The sequence below is a fragment of the Impatiens glandulifera genome, chromosome 1, assembly GCF_907164915.1.
Source record: "Impatiens glandulifera chromosome 1, dImpGla2.1, whole genome shotgun sequence".
Classification (NCBI taxonomy): Eukaryota; Viridiplantae; Streptophyta; class Magnoliopsida; order Ericales; family Balsaminaceae; genus Impatiens; species Impatiens glandulifera.
Genome location: NC_061862.1, coordinates 73,545,835 through 73,566,444, shown reverse-complemented (window position 1 = coordinate 73,566,444; position 20,610 = coordinate 73,545,835). Strand labels below are relative to the sequence as shown.

At 29.2% G+C, this 20,610-nt stretch overlaps 2 protein-coding genes across 2 annotated transcripts; one reads left to right on the top strand and one right to left on the bottom strand.

The window, feature by feature from the left end:
* Window positions 1-4,101: 4,101 nt before the first annotated feature.
* LOC124932304 (LIM domain-containing protein PLIM2c-like) lies at window positions 4,102-5,332 on the bottom strand. The gene is made up of 5 exons (XM_047472925.1): window positions 5,198-5,332; window positions 5,009-5,108; window positions 4,870-4,889; window positions 4,597-4,686; window positions 4,102-4,421 (listed from the first exon to the last, which is right to left on the bottom strand). Exons 1-5 carry the CDS (start codon window positions 5,330-5,332, stop codon window positions 4,104-4,106), a joined length of 663 nt encoding a protein of 220 aa, XP_047328881.1. The 3' UTR covers window positions 4,102-4,103.
* Window positions 5,333-15,542: 10,210 nt separating this feature from the next.
* LOC124918897 (CTL-like protein DDB_G0274487) lies at window positions 15,543-18,639 on the top strand. Its single transcript, XM_047458973.1, has 5 exons — window positions 15,543-15,679; window positions 15,766-16,095; window positions 16,162-17,070; window positions 17,890-18,123; window positions 18,241-18,639. Exons 1-5 carry the CDS (start codon window positions 15,659-15,661, stop codon window positions 18,421-18,423), a joined length of 1,677 nt encoding a protein of 558 aa, XP_047314929.1. The 5' UTR covers window positions 15,543-15,658; the 3' UTR covers window positions 18,424-18,639.
* Window positions 18,640-20,610: the final 1,971 nt, after the last annotated feature.

Below are 20,610 nucleotides of genomic sequence, written 5' to 3'. Positions count from 1 at the left end.
GCCCCAATAATGCCGGACCTAACACCAACCCTGAGACCACCGAAGGTGGTGAAGAGGATGATGAAGAGGATGGTGAAGAAGCCGGTGATGAAGGCGGCGACAAAGATAAGGAGGAGGCCGAAGAAGCAGAGGCCGATAGGGTAACTCTAAAACTCCTAAAGATCGCCAAAGAGCGGGCCGAGTCGATTGAGGAGTTATACCTGGAATGGCACGAGCACCGGTTCGGCACACCGTATAGGGAAATCCTACCGGGCCACACAGACTTGGAATGCATCCAAAGACTAGAGGAAGTGGAGGACTTGATCATGAATCTTACAAACTCCAACACAATTCAAGAGGTATCACACCGAACCTGCCTCTTAAAACCAAAGGTCCGACTACGGAAGCTAACCACATGCATCCGGAAAATTACGGAGGAGTTCAAAGCGGTGGGACCGGAAGACACCTTAACACCGCGGGTGTTAGAAAGGCTTGAAAAAGCCAAAGGAGACCTCATTCAAGAAATTGACCGGCTAGAAGCAATATGCAGTTAAAGAAAAATACCGGTCTACACTACTCCCCGGATCGAAACAAGTCCGGATCACTGTCCAAACCTTCAAGGGAGAATGCGGCATCAAAAGAATCCGATGAAAGAGCGGATCCTAAACTCACCGGGCAATCCCCTCCTTCACAACCGGAAGTCTCCGCATCAAACTTCACAAAGGAATGGGTTGAGGGCCGTCTTCAAAGGTTTGAAGACTCAACCGCAGAACGGATTGATAGCCGTATACAAGAGTTTGAAGACTCCGCGGTTCAGCCATTCAAGGAGAGATTCCAAAGAATCATTGGCTCGGCACTCAAGTTCGCCGACACCACAAGGTATCTCTTGAATAACAATCAGGACCGACTCTCAGAAATGGACGAAGATCTGTAGGAAGAAGCGGCTCTGCGCAGTAAAAATGTTAAGCGAACCGCAATTCTGGAGGATTTGACCTCCGAGTTAAAGAAAGACTTCGACCGGCTTGAAAGAGAGACCGATCAACGATTGACAACGATGGCTGATGACCTGGTCGGCACAACACTCGGACGGGTCTCCGAACTCGAGAAGAAAAATGAGGGCCTCGAGGCCGAACTTAAGGCGCTTTTCGAACAAGTTGCCGAATTGCTAAGGGTAAAGATAAACGCGGACGCCGCGGCTGTAGCGGTTGATGCTCAAGCGGCTAAGAGGGTCCAGGATGCGCTGGACGCCGAAGCGGGTAAAGAGAAGGAGGCACCGAGATCATCCCAACTTACCGAAAAAGAAGAGGAAGCCGAACGGATTCGAAGGTCAGAGGCCATGTTCCCAGGACTTGCTAAGAAAGCAGTCGCTCAAGCTGCGAAGGATGCTGAGCGGTTGGAAAGGGAAACACGGAGGCTGGAAGGTTTCGCAGCCGACAACAAGAAGAAAAAGGCGGCCTCTTCTGCTTCAGCGTCGAAAAAGCGAAAGAGGGAAGCCCCAAAGAAAGTTCAAATAGTCGACTTGCTCAATGAGGTCACTGAAACGATCATCACAAGTACATCGCAGCAGGCTACTCCAGTCGAAGAGGATGAAGTTGAAGAACACCTGCAGGCCCGGTCTACAAGACAACGATTTTCCGAACCGGCCAGTCAACCGCAACCGAAGAAGAAAAAGCGGAGCATATATGACTTCTCGGACTCGGAATAGGGGCTCTCTTTCCTTTACTTGTCTTAGTGTTTTTACATATTATGTTATTTTCGGTTATCTATCTTATATATAAAGCTATTTTTGAAACCGGCCATCTTTTGCGTTTCTACTTAGTTTTGATAATTTTAAATAAAATAATCAAAAAGGGAGAAATTGATAAGATAAAAGATAAGACTTTTCCAAAACTTCTCTCAAAATTTTTCCAAAACTTTTCTCAAAATTTTTCGAAAAATTCTCCTAAGTCAGTTTCAAAAATCCGGACAAATAAAACAACCGGCCTACGGTTGCAAACTTACATGATTTTGATAATTTTAAATAAAATAATCAAAAAGGGAGAAATTGTTAGATAAAATCAGACCGGTTCAAATAAACCTAACTTAAATAAACTTTCCATGCAGGAACAAGGAACCGGACCGGATAAACAAAAGAACCGGCTAAAGAAAACTAATCGGTCAAGCTAGTAAACCGACCAAGAATACCTAGAACTTGACCGCACAAAGAAAGGATCGGCCAAAGCTTAAAACCGGAAACATCAAACAGCCGATCAGCCACAAGGCAGAGGAATAACCGGAAGAAGTCCGGTTACATCACTCATACCAAAAGCCATTCGGTTAAGACAAATGGCCGACCAGTACAAGAAGACAATTCGGGTATCTGTTGAGAATGATACCAAAGGAACAGACTAAATACTTCCATATCCATACAAGTCTGAGGAAAGTCTGCAGGCTGCAAAAGACAGTACTACCGGATCTTCCCACTTCGGGATAAGTCAGAAAGAAGATCTTTCAAGTACAGACAACTGTCCAACAGACAGTGCCTACATTGAGTAAAAGACAAACCTACATACCGGAAGAACAGACCGCCAGGTCTGAGACAGAATGCCAGGTCTAAGGTTGACCATCAGGTCTGAGGAAACGACCGCAGGTCTGAATCTCTGAAACACTGAATCACTGCACATCTGCTCAGCCAATCAGATTCAAGGCAGTGAAATATGACCGTTGGCATACTTCACCTATAAAAGGGGCAGTTGAAGAAGAGTAAATGCGTGACATAGTGGGACAAGTGAGAAACTCTAAGAGCATTTATTCTACAAGTGATAAGACTGTGTTGTTCTAAGAAAGCCTAAGTGCTGAAGTTACAGTGTCTGTTACAATTTCGGTGTAAATTGTAAGAGTGTTATCGAGCAGGAAATAAGTCTCGATCGGATTGTACTTGTATTCCTTAGTGAATATCCTTCTCGCGGTTTCGAGAGGAAGGGGTGACGTAGGAGTTTTATCTCCGAACATCCATAAAATCTGTCTTTTTTTTTACTGTCTGTCGGTTTCATTATCTAACCGATCTGTACCGCTATAACCGACTTAACCCTATCCAACCCGAATTTCCAGATTACCGAAGCCGACCCATCAAATCTCAAAACTCCATTATACAATACCGATTCTGCCTATCATACAAGTGTGCCGCTTCAACCTGAAAGCAAACCTCTTCCGCGCTTGAACCTAGTTCAAGGGTTTGTGACAGGTTGTGTAGTATTGAAACCCCGGTGTTAATCTCTAACCGGATTAACCACCACCCTTCGAGTGAGAACCGCTAACCGGTCGAACCCCGGTCCTCCAGCGGCTACCTAGATCCTAACAACTTGTTTATATAAAATATAACTAAAATAAATTTAAAAACTATTTCTCCACAGACTGAGATCCAGTTCTAGCTCAAAACTCAGAACCGTCTACTCTCTAACTAACGCGACAAAAATATTTTTTTATTGAAAAAAAGAGTAGGTATTAAGCAATGTTTTGCAGTTGATACTCATTTTTCAATGACTAGGAAGACTATGTCAACTAATGCTAACATATTTGCAGTTCAATACCAATGGTTCCGGTTGGTATGATACAATAGGAGAAAAAACACCTTGGATTTTGCAAAATGTTTTACTTTAATTGGTATTTTCTAAATTAGAAAATATATAGATTTTTAACATGCCCCTTCAAGTTAGTGCATAGATGTCACATTTGGAATTTGGCTAAGTTGTCTAAAAAAATGTTCATCATGAGACAACTAAGTTAATTAATTTTGATAGTTCAATAAGTTTTTCATCCAACTTTTATTTAAAAAATATATTTTTCTCAACATTGTACAGCTCCCCTTTCTGAATTAGCAAGAAAAGTTACCCCCAAAAACAATATGACACATAAGTAAAAAACTTGAATAAAATATGAAGTTTGTATCACAAATTTTACAGTGGGTAAGTTTATATAGTACTGCTATTGTATAAACATAACAAAAACACAACTCCTTAAACAATTTTTTGGGCATGGACACTATGAATTTGTATAGTTTCCATGTTTTAACCCTTAACGATTTTCATAAATAAAAATAAATATAGGAAACAACAAAATAACCCGTCATAATTATCTTATTACCACTAATCCTTCGATTGTTCTTCATCTTGATCATTATCCTTCGCCTCTTCATGGTCTCCTCCTCCGTCTTCTTTCTCTTTGTCGGCCGGTTCAATGAGTTCCTGTTCTTCCATAACATCGGGTGTTGCACTACCGGTCTTGCGATGAGTTGTAGCCTCAAGGACATGATTGTAACTTCCTTTCTCTAGGAATAGCTGGGCAAAATGATGCTTGCAGTAGAGAACTCCATTAAGAGCTGCATAAGAGGAGGCTGTAAGAGGGCAACCTCCATGGGCACATTTGAAGCATGATTTATGGTATGATTCCCCTTCCATTGTTACCTATAATTAGATGGGTTATCTTAGTTTTTTTTTTTTTTTAATTTATACTTGTAGTTGTAGTGATTAAATCATTATTATTTTTTTCTTGTTAATTTAATTATCATATTTTCATTTTCTTTCTTTTTTTCAAATAAAGTCAAAATAAATTAAAAATAATATTATCTTGGGTACTAACCTTTTCCAGTGGATAAACAGTCTTGTTACAAGTTGGACACTTATCCTGTGTCCCAGAGAACATGCATGACACCTTAGTTGGTGCCTTGGTCTGTACAAAATTATAAAAATAAATATTATGATTAATCAAATTTTGTAGCTACAAATGTAACAATGTCATGACATAGTTTTATTTATTTTATCTTGATTTCTTTTCTTTTTTTGAAATGGTAATGAATGAGTAGTTGTTATTTTTCCCTTGGAATAAACTAAAAAATCAATTAATTGGACTTACAATTGAATTCTCCCTTCCGCCTGTAAATTTCATCATTGAAGAACAAAATAAATTAAATAAAGTTAGCCGAAATGTATATGTATACATAACAATTTGGTAATGTGTAAAATGAATTAAGAGATGAGTTTATAATCTTAACTTGATTGAAAATTCTTGCTGAAATTGCCAGATTCTTTAAAGAGTTGCTCAAAATGAGTCTTGCAATAGAGGACTCCATCCATAGAAGAGTAATTGCTCATCTTGTAAAACATAAAACCATAAGAAATTATTTTATTCAAAACGAAAACATCTAAGCAAAAATAAAATGAAAAGGCGAGTTCTTGCTTACGACTAGAGTTCCTTTGCAATGGCTGCATTTGAAGCAAGATTTGTGATAAGTAACTCCATCGGCCGATAAGAGATCAACGAAATAAACAGTCTTATCGCAAGCCTTGCATTTGTCTAGAGTGCCTGTGAATGACATTGTTTCTTCAGATGAGGAAATGAGAAAGAGGAGAAGAAAATCATGAATTGGATCAAACAAAAGACATGGATTTTGGTCTAAATTTGATACTAAATTTTCCTCCTCTAATTTTACTGCAATGTCTAAAGTAAGTTTGTCTTTTTACGGGGATAAATGGATGGTCAATTCTACAAATTTAGAATCCATTGGTAAAAGAGTTAAATATGGTTTAATGGAGAAAAAGGAGGATTGTACTAAAATTGGAAATACTTAATTACTTATTGCAATTATCATTATTTTTATTTCATTTCAATATGAAGTTAATTTAATTTTAACTCACTATGGAGCTATGGTGGTTATGGGGTTTGCTACTTTTTTTTTTTTAAGAATAAACACTGATTTTTGATAAATAATAATAATTTGATTGTGTTATCCCATTTGTATAATTATTTTTTAAAATAACATATTTATATTTTAAAAACAACAATGTACAATTGGTTTACAAAAACACATGAAATACCATATATATTTGGAGACGATAAATGATAAGAAAAATTGAGTAATAACAAGATTTAAAATCCAAAATTTAATATACCATGAGTTATAAACATTACAATATACATAAAATCAGAATGCAATCAAACTACAAACATTATGATTCAATTGATGAATACTATTTTTAGTTCAAATGAATAATTAGTTCTATTTTTTTAATAGTTTATCATTTAATTTATGGTCACCTTTCATTTTTTTATAAGCAAATAACATTAACCTTCAATAAGTTGGATATGATGTTTTAGGTTAGGGTGTTTGATTTGTTTTCATGAGTTCTAATTTAAGAGTGAATATAGAATGAAATATTGTAGAATATAGTCATAACCTGCTTCATATAAATCCAATTTTCAACTCATTATTTACATTTTGTTATTTTTTTATTAGATTAATCATTTATTAGGATATTTATATATTTGTGCATAGGATTTTGGGGGTCTATCTATTAGTTATTATTAAATACATCCAAATTATTACAAAAGTTATGACAGTGTGAAATGATGTTAATAACACAAAAAAACGAATTACTTAGTGTTGGTATTATGTTATTAAATATTGATTTAAGTAACATTAGTTTGTTAATAAAAGTTCTTATAGTTTGGAGTTGGAGTCATCTAATCTATATATATAATGATGCTTAATTTTTAAAGTGTATGGATTGCTGAGTCGAGAGTTTTGGTTAATTTGGATATATATGTGAGGGTAAATGAATACTTCGGTCGGATTGTGGGTTGACCCGCTCATAAACTTAAAACGGTTTAAAATAATAATAAAAAATGTTATATGTATATTTCGAACTTGCAACATAACAAAACAAGTACAACCCTTTAACCAAATAAGCTAACAACACTTTATATTTTAAATTAAATACTAAAATTGATGAACGCGGGACATTTTAACAATATAATTTCAACTTTTTAACTAACTAATATATATATATATATATATATAATGATGCTTAATTTTTAAAGTATCCGGATTGTCGGATCGAGAGTTGTGGTTAATTTGGATATACATGTGAGAGTAAATGAATATTTGGGTCGAATTGTGGGTTGACCCGTCCATAAATTTAAAACGGTTAAAAATAAGATTAAAAATGTTATATGTATGTTTCGAACTTGCAACATAACAAAACAAGTACAACCCTTTAACCAAGTGTGATTGTGATGTGGTTTGCCGATGGATAATAGACCGGTATCAATTAAAAGTGGTTAAAAAAATATGAATCAAATATTTGATTGACCAAAGTGTGAGGTCACAATACTAAATATTAAAAAATATTAATCAAATATTTAATTGACAAAATGAAAGTGTAAGATCACGAGATGAGAAGTTATTTGGAAAAAATATGCGATGAAAATATGTGAGAAGATAAGTTGTTTTACCGAAGTGAATAAAATGTGGAATGAGAGCGTTCTATTTTTTATTTTAATATATTATTCGTGATTTACTAAGAATTTTAAACCTTGAATACATATTATTATAATTTATTTTGTTTTTATTTTTATCCGCGCTGAAAAATTTTCCAAACCTAGATCAAATATGAATATTGAGATTCTTATTTTCATCATGATTTGAGAATTTTGCCCTTTTACTTATTTTTTATTTATTTTTTATTTTTGGATAACTGACATAATTTAAATAGTAGATGTGTTTTTTAAGAGTTCATTGATTACGATTTAATTCTCACTTAAAAAGTTTAAGTCGAATGGTGTAGTGAATTGTGTAGTGGTGAAGGTCATGCTAGCTTCTACCTAAAAAAAAATAAATAAATTCTTGACTACATCCCTTAGAATTTCAATGTCTGTCATTTTTTTTTGTTCAAGAAGACAGAACAAAAACAATTATTTTTTCTTTTCAAATATTTCAGCAAATAAACATGGATTAAACTAATGACATGGTGTAGGGTGATCAACTTAAAAAATATATGAACCCATATATATATCTAAACTATGAGACATTTATACAATAATATTTGACCAATCAATCATTTATAATAAATTTGTTGATAAATATTTTCGATGTTAGTCATGTCAAATTAAAGACAAAAATAATAATAATAAAAGAATTAGAGTATTTGACTTGTTATAACTTATAGCCTAGACAGTGTATACGTATAATATTTCAACCATTGGATTTATTTGGGATGGGTTATTTAAACAAGTTAATTAGTCAATTAAATAACTTAATAAATATTTATTTTTGAAATTAAGAAAGAAGTATTAGACTCTTATTTTTTCCACCTCAAATTAAACTTTAATTTCTAATTTTAAAAACTTTAATTTGAATTAAATTAAAGTTTTGAAAATTATTTGATTACATTTTTTAAAATATTAATATATAATAAAAATAAATATTTAAAAATAATAAATTCAAAATTTCACATTATTATAATAAATGTTATGATTATTTATTTATTAAAAATGTATTATTTATTCATTTTTATAATTAAATGTATTTGATTTTGTCCTTAACCAATTATTACCTTTAGAAACTTTATGATGCCTGTGTAACCAACAAAGTTATCTATGACTAGTTATATTGGTTATGTAGTTGTAAATTGATATGTTTTGGCTTATTAAGTATATTATTCTATTAATTACTATTTATCCATAATTTAACTTTTTTTCAACATTTAGAATATTATGTATGTTCTGAGAAATACATGTACTATGCTTTGCTTTTGTGTCATCTTTTGGTTCATTATGTCTAGCTCTTGCAGAAGTGGTTCTAATAATGGTTGGTTATATAGCAAGTTACTTTAATTTTTAAGTTTTTCTTAATGTATAATTTTTTAAATTGAGAGATATAATATTATAGTATTAAAAATTAGTATTTCTAATTGGTTAACTATCTAATTTAAAAAATTAGGTCTTATTAAATTTTGTATGTGTTTAATTTAAAAAACAAAATCTAAAATAGGGTAGGGTCGAGTGGAATGGGGTGTCTCATCCTAGGGCATGTGCAAAGCTAGGTTCAATTCTAGTTTTTATTAACTATATTTTGAGTAACCTCTTAAATGCTCCAAAAAAACTGTGTAGATATTTATTTATACAGGCGTGGAACCAAAAAAAAAACAAAAAAAAAAGTACAAGATAGAAAAGTAAATATGAAGACCCAAAAGAAAACCTAACTTTGACTAATTTTTCTTTTGAATTAACTTCACATTTGGAGGGGTGGTAAGCACAATTAATTTTATAATTTCACATACAGATATAGGATGGCAACGGGTACCCTATTTGTCGGATAGTAAAGTATCTATCTTTGAACTCGATTTTTATTTTATTACTCATTCCTAACCCCGAACCCGACAGATATATCTATTTGTATTCTCAAATTTGATTCGCCGGATACCCCATACCCGACGAATAACCTATTACCCAATTAAAATATGAATTTTTATTTATTATTTTCTAAATATACTAAATATTAAAAATACATATGAAAATATTATTTACTTGAATTGTACAATTATATTATAGAAATTGAACAATATATATACATGAACTTCAACAAGATTAGAGAGGAGTTCAACAAAAATTAGAGAAAATGCTAAATAGAGATAAAAGATGTTAATCTTGAAAATAAGAAGTAAATAAAAAGGAAAAATTTTGTTATTAAATAAATGAAAAATTAAGAGTAACGGGGAATATAAATTAAATTAATGATGGCGTGATGGAGTGGTGGTTGAGTGTTGATATAACTAATTATTTAATATATTTAATATAGGTTTGTAATGATTGTATTGATTTGAAATTTGAAAAGTTAATTTAATTTTGAATATATATATATATATATATATATATATATATATATATATATATTAATCGGGTTTGGGTTTTGCACACTCTTCATTCCTGACCTAAACTCGATCGGGTAACCATTTTCATTCCCCATCTCCGACCCCGACCCCGATTTAAAATACTTGAATCCGAACCTGACTATCGGGTACTCATTGTCATCCATAGGTGGTTATAATATTAAGTATCATATTATATTAAATAATTTATTAATTAAAATATATTTATTTTTATTAAATTTATATTTTAAATATAAAATAATATTTTTCAAAAAAATCCATAAAAATTAAAAAATATCAAATAAGCCCATTACCATCCTTTCAAGAAGTTCGGATTGTCTTTAATATAAAAAATCTCACCTCTAGAAAAAGTTTAGTCTTTAACAATTTAGGTTAGAAAATTAACTAACTTTTCAAATTTGTAATGGACAAGTTCTTCTCCTAAACAACCTTATTTATTTATTTATTTATTTATTTATTTATTTAGTTTTAGAGCTTTTTCTTTATGCTAGCTTCTTTTAAAGTTTTATTATTATTATTTTTAATTATTTTATTTTAATTTATAAAAAATAAAATAAATATATTTTAATATTTTGTTTAATAAATTAAATAATTAAAAATAAATAAGTTATGATATGTTAATTCTTGGTAAAAAAACAAAATCAAAATAAAATTATCTCTGAACTACTTTTCAGGTAAGAATTATTTAAATAACTTTTAGATATCACAACAAAAAGTTTCAGTTATTTCTTTATCAATTAAATTAATTTATTTATTAAAAGAATATATATATTTTTAAAAAATATTAATATGATTATTTGCCCTTATTGTTATTTTTGTGTGTAAAGATGATAAAGATAGATCCTTTATATATGATTGTTTGTATCTAGATATTTTAACCCTTATTGTTTTTTAGTCCTTGTATTTAGTAGATAGATGTTTCTTCAACCCAATTATTTTTTTTTTTTAATTTATATTATTTTAAATATAAAAATACTTTTACTTTATTTTTGATCATTTTTATATCTGCATAATTTAATTTTACATCAAACAATATTATTTTCATGAGAGGTGGGTGCAAAGTAGAGGATAATTTTGTATGAGTTGGATCCTAGTCAGATAAATCAGAAAGGAACATTATTTAATGCGCATACCCCACCAACTAAGAACTTGTTTGATCATTAATGTGATATTTATGACAATTTTAAAATAATTTTATGTGTCATTAAATATTATGTTTTATTTCCATCATAAATTAAAATATATATAATTTGATAGAGCACGTTCATAGTCATCTAGTAACCATTTTAAAAATAAATAAAATATTATATCTTTTACATAATATAAATAATTCAATATAAAACCAGGCTCAAATATTAAGAGTAGTCACTTTTACTATATCAGTACAATAATATGGTGTAACAATTATATATATATATATATATATTATATATTCTTCTATTTTTTTTTTAACTTGTGCTTTACTTTATTAAATAACTCAAAATATATATCATTAATAACCATACAAGTTTTGAAATTTCTTAACCTTAATCAATAATAAAAAAATATATTTTAATTTTAAATTTTATTTATGGACTTCTATTTAGTTATTTGAATTTAATTTTAAATAACTAAGTCATCTAATCATTTATTTCATTATAAATCACATTAATTAAATACTATTTTTTAAAAATATTATATACTCATACAATTAATTTTTTAACTTAATTTTTTAACTAAATAATCTCTAATATGTAATTTTCAATACTTCACTTTTAAAGAAAAAAAATATAATCTTTTTTCATCAATAATATTACTCAATTTATTAACCAAAATATTAAGTAAATTTTTTCGTAAATTAATATCCTTTAAATATTTAAAAAAATTATTACAACCCATTAATAATTTTTTAAATAAACTCAAATCAACTCCTCACTCTCTAGAATGATTTGTTATTATATATATAAAAAAAAAAGATAAAATATACGGGGAGAGAAAAAATTTGTTTTTTTTTTTTTTTTTCAAGCGGCCACTTTTTATTTATATATATATATATATATACTTAGAAAGGACTTTATGCCACCTAACTTTTGATTCAAGACCCTTTTTTTTCCTTAGGCCACGTGATGTAAATAAGACTAGCTTTAAGAACTTATTTATCCATTTTAAATTATTAGGAACACATGATATCTCAAATGACATAAAAAATTAAAAACAAAAAAATGAAGTAAACGAGTTTTTACTATTTCATTCTATTCTAAATAAAGAAATGACGGGTTATTAAAAATAACAAATAAACTTGTAAATAATTATACTCTTAGCCCCGTTTGGTTACAGGTATACTCCTTTGGTTATAGGTATAGTATTGTAGATATAGGATAATAATATAAATAGTAAATTTAAATTGTTGTTTGGTTACATAATTTTTTATTTGCAGTATTATATGTAGTATAAATTATACCTTAAACCCAGTATAAAATTGTAACTGATTTTGATAGGTATAAACATTACTATTTTTTTTTTCCTTATTTAACCTTGTATATAAATTTCTTTTCTTACTAGATCATTTCATTTCTTCATTAACCTCAAGTGAAAATGCAGGAAGAATTAAAAAAAAAAAAAAAGCTAATCTCAATATAAATGGAGAGTTTATCCGTAGTTGTTGATTAGGAATTATGATCATATTTTATATTTATAATTATCAAATTTGATTTGTATAAATTCATTAAAATAAAAAATATATATATATATATATATAATCATATTACATTATTATTTTTTAAATATTTATATGATAAATATATATTATTTTTATAAAGTTAAATATTATTTTATTAATTTAAATATAATAAATAATAAAAATTAAATAAGATAAATATTAAAATAGTAATTAAAATATTTTTTATAAATATAAGGGTAAAATAGTCTTTTATCTTTTATTATTTTTTTTATATCACAAACCAAACACAAAATTATAAAATATATACAATTTATACCTCTTTTATACCTTCAACCAAACACATATAACTTATATAATTTACAGGTCTTAATACCCTCATATAACCTACACTTATACCCTACACTTATACCCGTATAATTAGTACCATGTACGAAACACGGACTCTTAAGTTTATTATGTCAAACCAATTGACCCTGACCTACATTAAAATATGAATAATAAGAGCTTGATTGATCTTGGATTATTTTTGACAGAATTCAAAATAAAAAAAAAAGTTGTATGATGAGAAAGTAAAATTTTGAAGAATATTTGATCAGTTAAATTAGTTAAATATAGTATTTTTTAAATAAAATAAATATAATTTAATATTTTTATTAATATTTAAATAATTTAATTGATAAAATAATTAATAATAATATATATAGATTATTTTGAAAAATCAAAATTAATCCAATATTAAACAAACTATTAGGGTGATATTTAAGCTCTTAATTCTATATTGTCTTGAACTTAACCATATATAATTTTGTAAGGTTTTAAAATATGTGGTCAGACTGGCTGGAGCGTAAAACAAGTGAATGACCGTTACAAATTCTAACTTTGTGTAATATGTGTATTTTTTTAATCAGTAAAAATTCGGTCCGATCAAACGGTTCTCCCAAAAATCTAACCTGAAATTTGTTGGTTCGAAAGGCTATTTCGAACCTAGGAACATTGTTCCTTTTTAGCGCCCCATAACTTATGTAATTTTTCGCCGTCAGAATGCGTCGATTAATCTCCAATTCAATTTGGTACTCAAGTTCCACCTCTTACACGCATTCCTCAATTGATCCAATACAAGCCTCCTTCGCCGGAATCCACCACCCGATTTTTTGATTATCGTGTGAAGAAGCTTCAAGGATACTCGAGAATAATATACTTTACAAACACAAGAATACAAAAATGGTCTGAAGTAGTTATCATTGTCGCTTGTGATTGTCATTTTCCCCATTTTCACTCTACTTTCACGCTCTTTCTTATCGGATATAGTAGAAGATTATGGACATGGTAAATGATGATGAGCTATTTATTGTAAGAAAATAGAAGAGATAACAACCATCATATTTTGAGTTATTTTCGAAACTACACTTAAAAAGTTTTTAAATTTTATTTTTTTGCAATGAGTAATTGATATTGAATCTATTTCATGTCATATAAGTTAAGATATATATCTTATACCATTTTAATTTACTCATGTTGTATAATACTAAGGTTTTAAAATTATGCAGGAACGAAATTTGTCCAAAAAAATCATATCGATAACTAAAACGGTTTTCACAACTTGATTCTAATTTAAAAGTAACACAAACACTTCATAATGTTAACTTTTCTTATTAACCTAGTTATAGGTTTGTTTTAATTTTTTTTCTCAAATTATATAATTAATATTTTTAAATTTGAAATTACCATATTCATCTTCCTATACTTATCAATGTTGTTATATATATTTATTATAAGTTCATCTTGAACTACATAATTAACTAGTTATTTCTATCTCATCTTATCTTTTGGATTTCAACTAATCTTATCTTAATTCATCTTTTTAATATTTGAGGTAATCTTAAAGGTATTCACTATACTTATATATAATTAGGCAAGTTTTTATTTTGTTCTTCTTGCTTAGCATTTGTATTTTTTATTATTATTTAGATTTTAGATACTAATATGTTATTCTAAATATTATTTAAATATATATTTTAGGTTTTGAATGAGAGAAAATTGATATATTTATACAATTTTTTGAAAAATAACATTTTTCTAAGTAAATGTAATATTTTATAATAACTATTATATAACTCAATGCACAAATATAAAATAATCTTATATATTATATAGTTCTATGTCTTAATATATAAAATTGTACAAATAGTTATTATAATCAACATATTTATATTAAAATTAAGTTATAATACTATTAATGTCAAAATAATTAATCTTTTTAAAAAAGAGTTTGAAAATTTTTCTGTTCACTACAAAAATGTATTAAAAAAATTATAAGTCAATTGTCTAAATTTATTTATTGATATATATTTCATAACTCAAAATTAATATAAAACTAATATTTAAAATTAATTTATAAAAAAAAGCATCCCATCCTGAAGTGATAATAATATTTATAAATAAATATAGTTTAAAATTCTATTTTATTTTAATTTTAAAATTTAACCTTTTCAAATATAGAAGGCTGTAAATTAACAATTTATTGACCAAACTTTTTTTTAATTAAATGGATTGGGAGGTGAAGAACTCTTAATTTGAGAAAACTATATATATTATATATATAAACAAAAAAATATATAAATGTAAAGATACACATTTATTAATTATAAAACTCTATTAGTTTAATTATTAAAATGTTATACTTATATTATTATATTATATTATTATAGAATAAATTTAATATTTATATATTTATATTATTTTTAATTTTATTTTTTAAAATTTAACTATTTTAAAATATTTGGACACGGGTCATGTGCAATTTGAAAAATCTACACAAAATTGTTTAAAATACCATTTATTTGTCAAATATATTTTATTTTATATAATTTTGCCAAAAAAGATAAAAAAAAAATCAATATATTAAATTCTTGTAATTTAAAGAAAATAATATCTAACAGCATAACAACGAAAATATTATTTTATTTTATTTAAATTTATTTTATAAAAATAAATATTAAATATAATTTTTCAAAAATTTGATTCATATAAGTAATATTTTTTTTTCCAAAGACAAATCTCCTCACGGATCAGACTTCTACTTTCCTATCCATATCGTGTCAAACTTGGAGACTTACCGCACCTTCACCGTAAGCAACGGTGCACATCACTCACAGGTAATAACAAAACATGTCTGGACCGGACCGTTGGTCAGTTTAAACTGACATTTTACAATTAATACTGGCGCGTGCACAAAAACTCTCACTTGTCTCCCTCTAAACCATTAACTCAGAACGTTCATAGCCTGCCGCGGCCGTCACCGTCACCGCCACCGATAATGGGTGTCGCGGAGCCACCGGTTAGAGAATCTTCTTATAGATCCTCAGTTATGTCATTTGAAACTGTATGTAATCTTTTTGTTTTGTACTTTTGTTTGGTTGGTAGGCTGTGGAGAGAGAAGAAGTAGATGAGACTCAAATTGACGGCGGCTGCGGAAGGAGAGATTTAGAGAGAGGTGAAGTCGCCGGCGGCGGCGTTAATCCGGCAGAAACAACAACAACAACACAGATAAATCCACCCGGTGATGTTCATATGTCAAGGATGCAAAGATTAAGCGCTACAAATCCTCTTCGTCTTGTCATAGATAGCAACTTACGTGTCCCTACTCTCTCCCCTTCTCAGCCACGCGCCACCAATTCCGCCCCATCTCAACCTCGCGCCACCACTTCCGCCGCCGCTCAGACTCGCGCCGTCGTCGCCCCTCCTGCCCCTCAGGTAATGTGATCTGATTGATCTCCAAAACAGGATAATATACTTACATCATTATTTTTCTATGAGCAGGAATCAATAACTACACTCAATTCAAGATCATACACCAACAAATTCTCTCTATTTCTGTTTCTTCTTCACTTGATATGTTCAGCTGGGTTAGTATGCTTTCTTCTATTCAAAGGAATTCAGGGTTTCTTACAAGCTGGTCCTACAAAAAGAAAAGAGGAAAGGGTACTACAGTATTTCCTTCCACAGGTAGAAGCAGCATCACTTCTAAGCATTTTACTAGCATTTTCATGGCAGAAAGCTGTAAGAACATGGCCGAATTTCATGGTCCGCTTCATAATCTGGAGCACATTTTTTCTCACGTTAGCTGCTGGAATATTGCTAATCTGCTTCCAAAAACCCTCAACGGACGGAGTTGGAATCGTCTTCATCGCTTTTTCAATCGGTACCGGTCTTTACGCTTGTTGGGTAACACCTCGAATTGGGTTTTGTTGTAAGATCTTGATTCAATCTCTAGAGCCGGTTTCAAAATTCCCGGATTTGAATCATCCTACTTATTGGATGCTTGCAATTGGTTTCTTATGGATGTCATTGTGGATTTTTGCTGTGATTGGATCTTTGAATTTCTACTTTCCTCCATTGGTCATAATTGCTCTTTTACTGAGCTTGATTTGGACTATTGAAGTGATGAGGAATGTTGTTAATATGACAGTTAGTAGGGTTATTGCTCTTTATTATCTTAGAGGGATACAATCCAACACTAAGTTTTGTTTCCAAAGAGCTGTTTCGAAGAATTTAGGAAGTGCTTCTCTTGGTTCATTATTTGTGCCTTCCATTGAAGCTCTGAGGATTGTAGCTCGTGGTCTCAATTTGCTTGAGGGAGAAGATGAATTCATGTTTTCTTGTGCACATTGCTGTCTTAGAGTTATGCAGTCCATCTTCAGATATGGCAATGGCTGGGCTTATGTACAGGTAAACTAAGCTTATAATTTTATCAGCTTAAGTTTTATATTATTTCCAAGTTTTGCTTCATTATCTCTTGAGAATACTGCTTATTGAGCAATCATAAACCCTAATCTTAACAATAAAAGATACCAGTAATGCAAATGAAGACAACATTTAACTAGGTTCGGCCAATTCTACTTACTAAGTCCCCTAGGATTTGTCTTTCTATTTGGAAAATTGCTCATCCGGGTAGAATTGTGTTCAATAGGAGTTGGTAAGGGGTTTGTTTTTGAGAGATCTATTCATGGTAACATTTGAAGATAACCACACTTATCATACCAAACTTATTAAAAAATTATTGATGGTTTATTAGTCAGATCTTCACATTAGGGTCCACATCTAAATACAAAAGGGTTTTTCCAAGGAAGATATATCTATTTATAGGAGTATATTATGGGCAAAAGACTAAAGCATCCATACCCCTAACCCATTAAAAGATAAACCCTAAATATAATTTGTGTACACAAGTCATAAGTCATACGCAACAATCTCCACGCTACCAAATATCATGATAATGACACAAAGTGGAGAAATCCAGAAATTATTAGAAGGGAAAATTGAAGTCCACCGTTGACTTTAGGATGATTTTTGAGTTTAATTATTGATTTTTTCCACTTTTGAACACTAGAACTCGGTATTGGTCTTCGTGTTTACTATGGTTTGAGCGAAATTTTCATTTTATTTAAAGAAATAAGAAAACCAAGACCATTAAGAGTTATAAATGAGTTTATATTGGCAATTTGTGCAATTTCTATTATGGCATAAAAGTTGGATTATAAAACACAGATAGCAGCATATGGGAAAGGCTTTGTGCAAGCATCACAAGACACTTGGGAGCTCTTCCAAAACGGAAAGATGGAATCAATTGTCGATTCAGATATGACGAGCGCTATTTGCTTCCTAACCGGAGTATGCAGTGGCTCGATGTGTGTCATAGTGGTTGCAGCCTGGACTCGAACCATCTACCAGCCCTTTACCGCCACCATCTCTCTTTTGGCCTTCATCATCGGCTACCTAATGGTACATAAATCTCAACTTTTTCTTTTATTAAATTATTTTGTGAAAGCGCTCATAAAGTATAAACAATTTGCCTATTTTATTTTTTATTTTTAATTTGTTGCAATTTCTTATCATCAGACTAGGATTGCAATGGCATTGCCCCATGCTTGTGTTAGCTGTTACTATGTCTGCTATGCTGAAAACCCTGAGAACAGGCTATTCGATAAAACTATATCGGATCGCCTTGAATTGATCGATTCTGGTCGAGATGTGGTGGCCCCCACTCCAAGAGTTCCTCGTCGATTTTCAACCAGGACCTAATATCAAGCTTCCGGGATTAGTATATTGACCATAGACGTTGATGAATGTGACTAAGATTGTAAGAAAAGCTTGGATGGGAAGGAGAAATGTGCATATTTGGGGCAATGAATGTATTATTGTATTTAGCCATAGGCATGTGAGATACTTTAGGATATTCGGCTTTAACAAAGTTCAATCATTATTATTTAATTTATTTCGGTGGGGACCTTAGTTCTATTATCGTTTTTGTTGATTATTTTGAGTAGAATGTATTTTTTTCTTTCAATTTTTTATTTGGACATAAATAAAGTTTTTTTTTGAGATCGGGTTTATTCCTTAGTGGGAGGTCATTTTTTTTAAAATGATTATGTGAACTGTTTTCAAATACAGAAATATAAAATTTACCCTTTTATGTATAAGAGATGCTAAGTTTTCTACTTCTTTTATTAAAGTTTTAAGTGGGTTCTTTGTTTTGAGATGGGGAAATTTAGTCTGGTAGATAAGTGTTTAAAATAGGTTACCTAATCCAATGAATGAATAATTGAAGATTGAATTATTTGTATAAAGTGTGATGATATATAGCTGTAATTTTTTAATCTTATTATGACAGATATAGTATAAAATAAAGTTGGAAGATACCAATGATTCTTATCTACCATTCAGGATTTGAATAATATAATGAAACTTCTCTCTTTCAAACTTTACATAATGGTAAATATAGAAATGATGATATCACATGAGCTGGCTTGTTTGATGTTGGGTCATTGAGAAATAATTTTTTAAGATAAGATATTGTAAGTAGTTTGATATGAACAATTAAAATAAAGTTAATAGATAATAATTTAAAATGTAATTATAAATAAAGTAAAAGTAATTTTACATCTATCTGGTTATGAATTGTAAAATTGATAAATGTTAGATTGAACAAAATGGTAAAAAAACAATTAAACTTTATTGTGCATTATTCTCCACTTTAATTTAGGCGTTTTTAATGAAATACAGTTTTAAAAATTTATCTCTTAAATGCGACAATTTTGTAACTCACTCATCTATTATTTTTAATATAGACATCCGCATCCAAATTCACATCTATGGCTATCAGTTCCAAGTGATAATTGAACTCATCACTTAGAAATCTTTTTTTGTCACTTAAATTATTTTAGTGAGATAAACTCACTAATGTATCTAAAGAGGTAAGAGGGGTTCTTAAAAGATCAAATGTCACCGATATTATAAATAAATTTGTACTCCTAGTAATATTAAAAATATCTGAATTATTTTACATAAATAAACTTACATCATTTGTTTTGTCTAAATCAAACTAGGCCTTACAATTTTCGAATGGTGTCCATTATTATTATTATTATTATTATTATTATTATTTTTAATTATATTTATTCTCTAAATCAGTTAAGACATAATTGAATATAACACATTTGAAGTAATTGTTTTTACATGAATTATGAATTGAAGGTTAATTATATTGTAGCTTGATGTAAATAAGAAAATTAATTTAAAAAAAAAAGTTGTTTAGTAAAAGAATCTTTTGAATAATTTATATAAACTGATTAAAAATAATGTATGATAGTACAAACTATTCCAGTAAATTAGTGCTGGATAAACAATCTTTTATAATTATGAAAAAAGTTAGATAAATCATAAAATTGTATCCACTTAACAAAAGCCAAAACATTATAAAATTTTTATCCTTTCTTGTATAATATTTTGTGATTAAAATCTTTTATCTATTTAATTACCATATCTCACAAAATTTTAGAAATCACATTATAAATATACTATTACCTTTTAATTTATAATATAAAAAATAAAATTACGTTCACATTTATTATATATATATATATATATATATATATATATATATCATATTATTATATTTTCACGTTTTATTATAATTAAACATAATATAAGTTTATTAAAAAAATTATAATTTCATTATTAATATATCATATTTAAAATTAATAGTATAAACATAACCATTTATTATTATTATTATTATTGTTAATTATAGTACATTCTAAGTTATAATATTGAAAAATAGTATATATTTGTTTATATTACATTCTTATAACATCTTTCAAGTGCAAAATTAAAAAAAAAAAAATACTACTTATATTATTCCTTATAATATTTTTAACCTATATATACATGAGTTTATAGGCTGCATTTCATATAGACGCCCATCAATGT

Excerpts from the sequence above, each read along its gene's own strand:
- LOC124932304 (XM_047472925.1), bottom strand. The coding sequence starts at position 5,332 with ATGTCATTCACAGGCACTCTAGACAAATGCAAGGCTTGCGATAAGACT. Across the intron at positions 4,890-5,008 it reads CAGCAAGAATTTTCAATCAA|GCGGAAGGGAGAATTCAATT; the intron begins GTTAAGATTATA and ends TGAAATTTACAG. Across the intron at positions 4,422-4,596 it reads CTGTTTATCCACTGGAAAAG|GTAACAATGGAAGGGGAATC; the intron begins GTTAGTACCCAA and ends ATCTAATTATAG.
- LOC124918897 (XM_047458973.1), top strand. The coding sequence starts at position 15,659 with ATGGGTGTCGCGGAGCCACCG. Across the intron at positions 16,096-16,161 it reads TCGCCCCTCCTGCCCCTCAG|GAATCAATAACTACACTCAA; the intron begins GTAATGTGATCT and ends TTCTATGAGCAG. Across the intron at positions 18,124-18,240 it reads TCATCATCGGCTACCTAATG|ACTAGGATTGCAATGGCATT; the intron begins GTACATAAATCT and ends TCTTATCATCAG.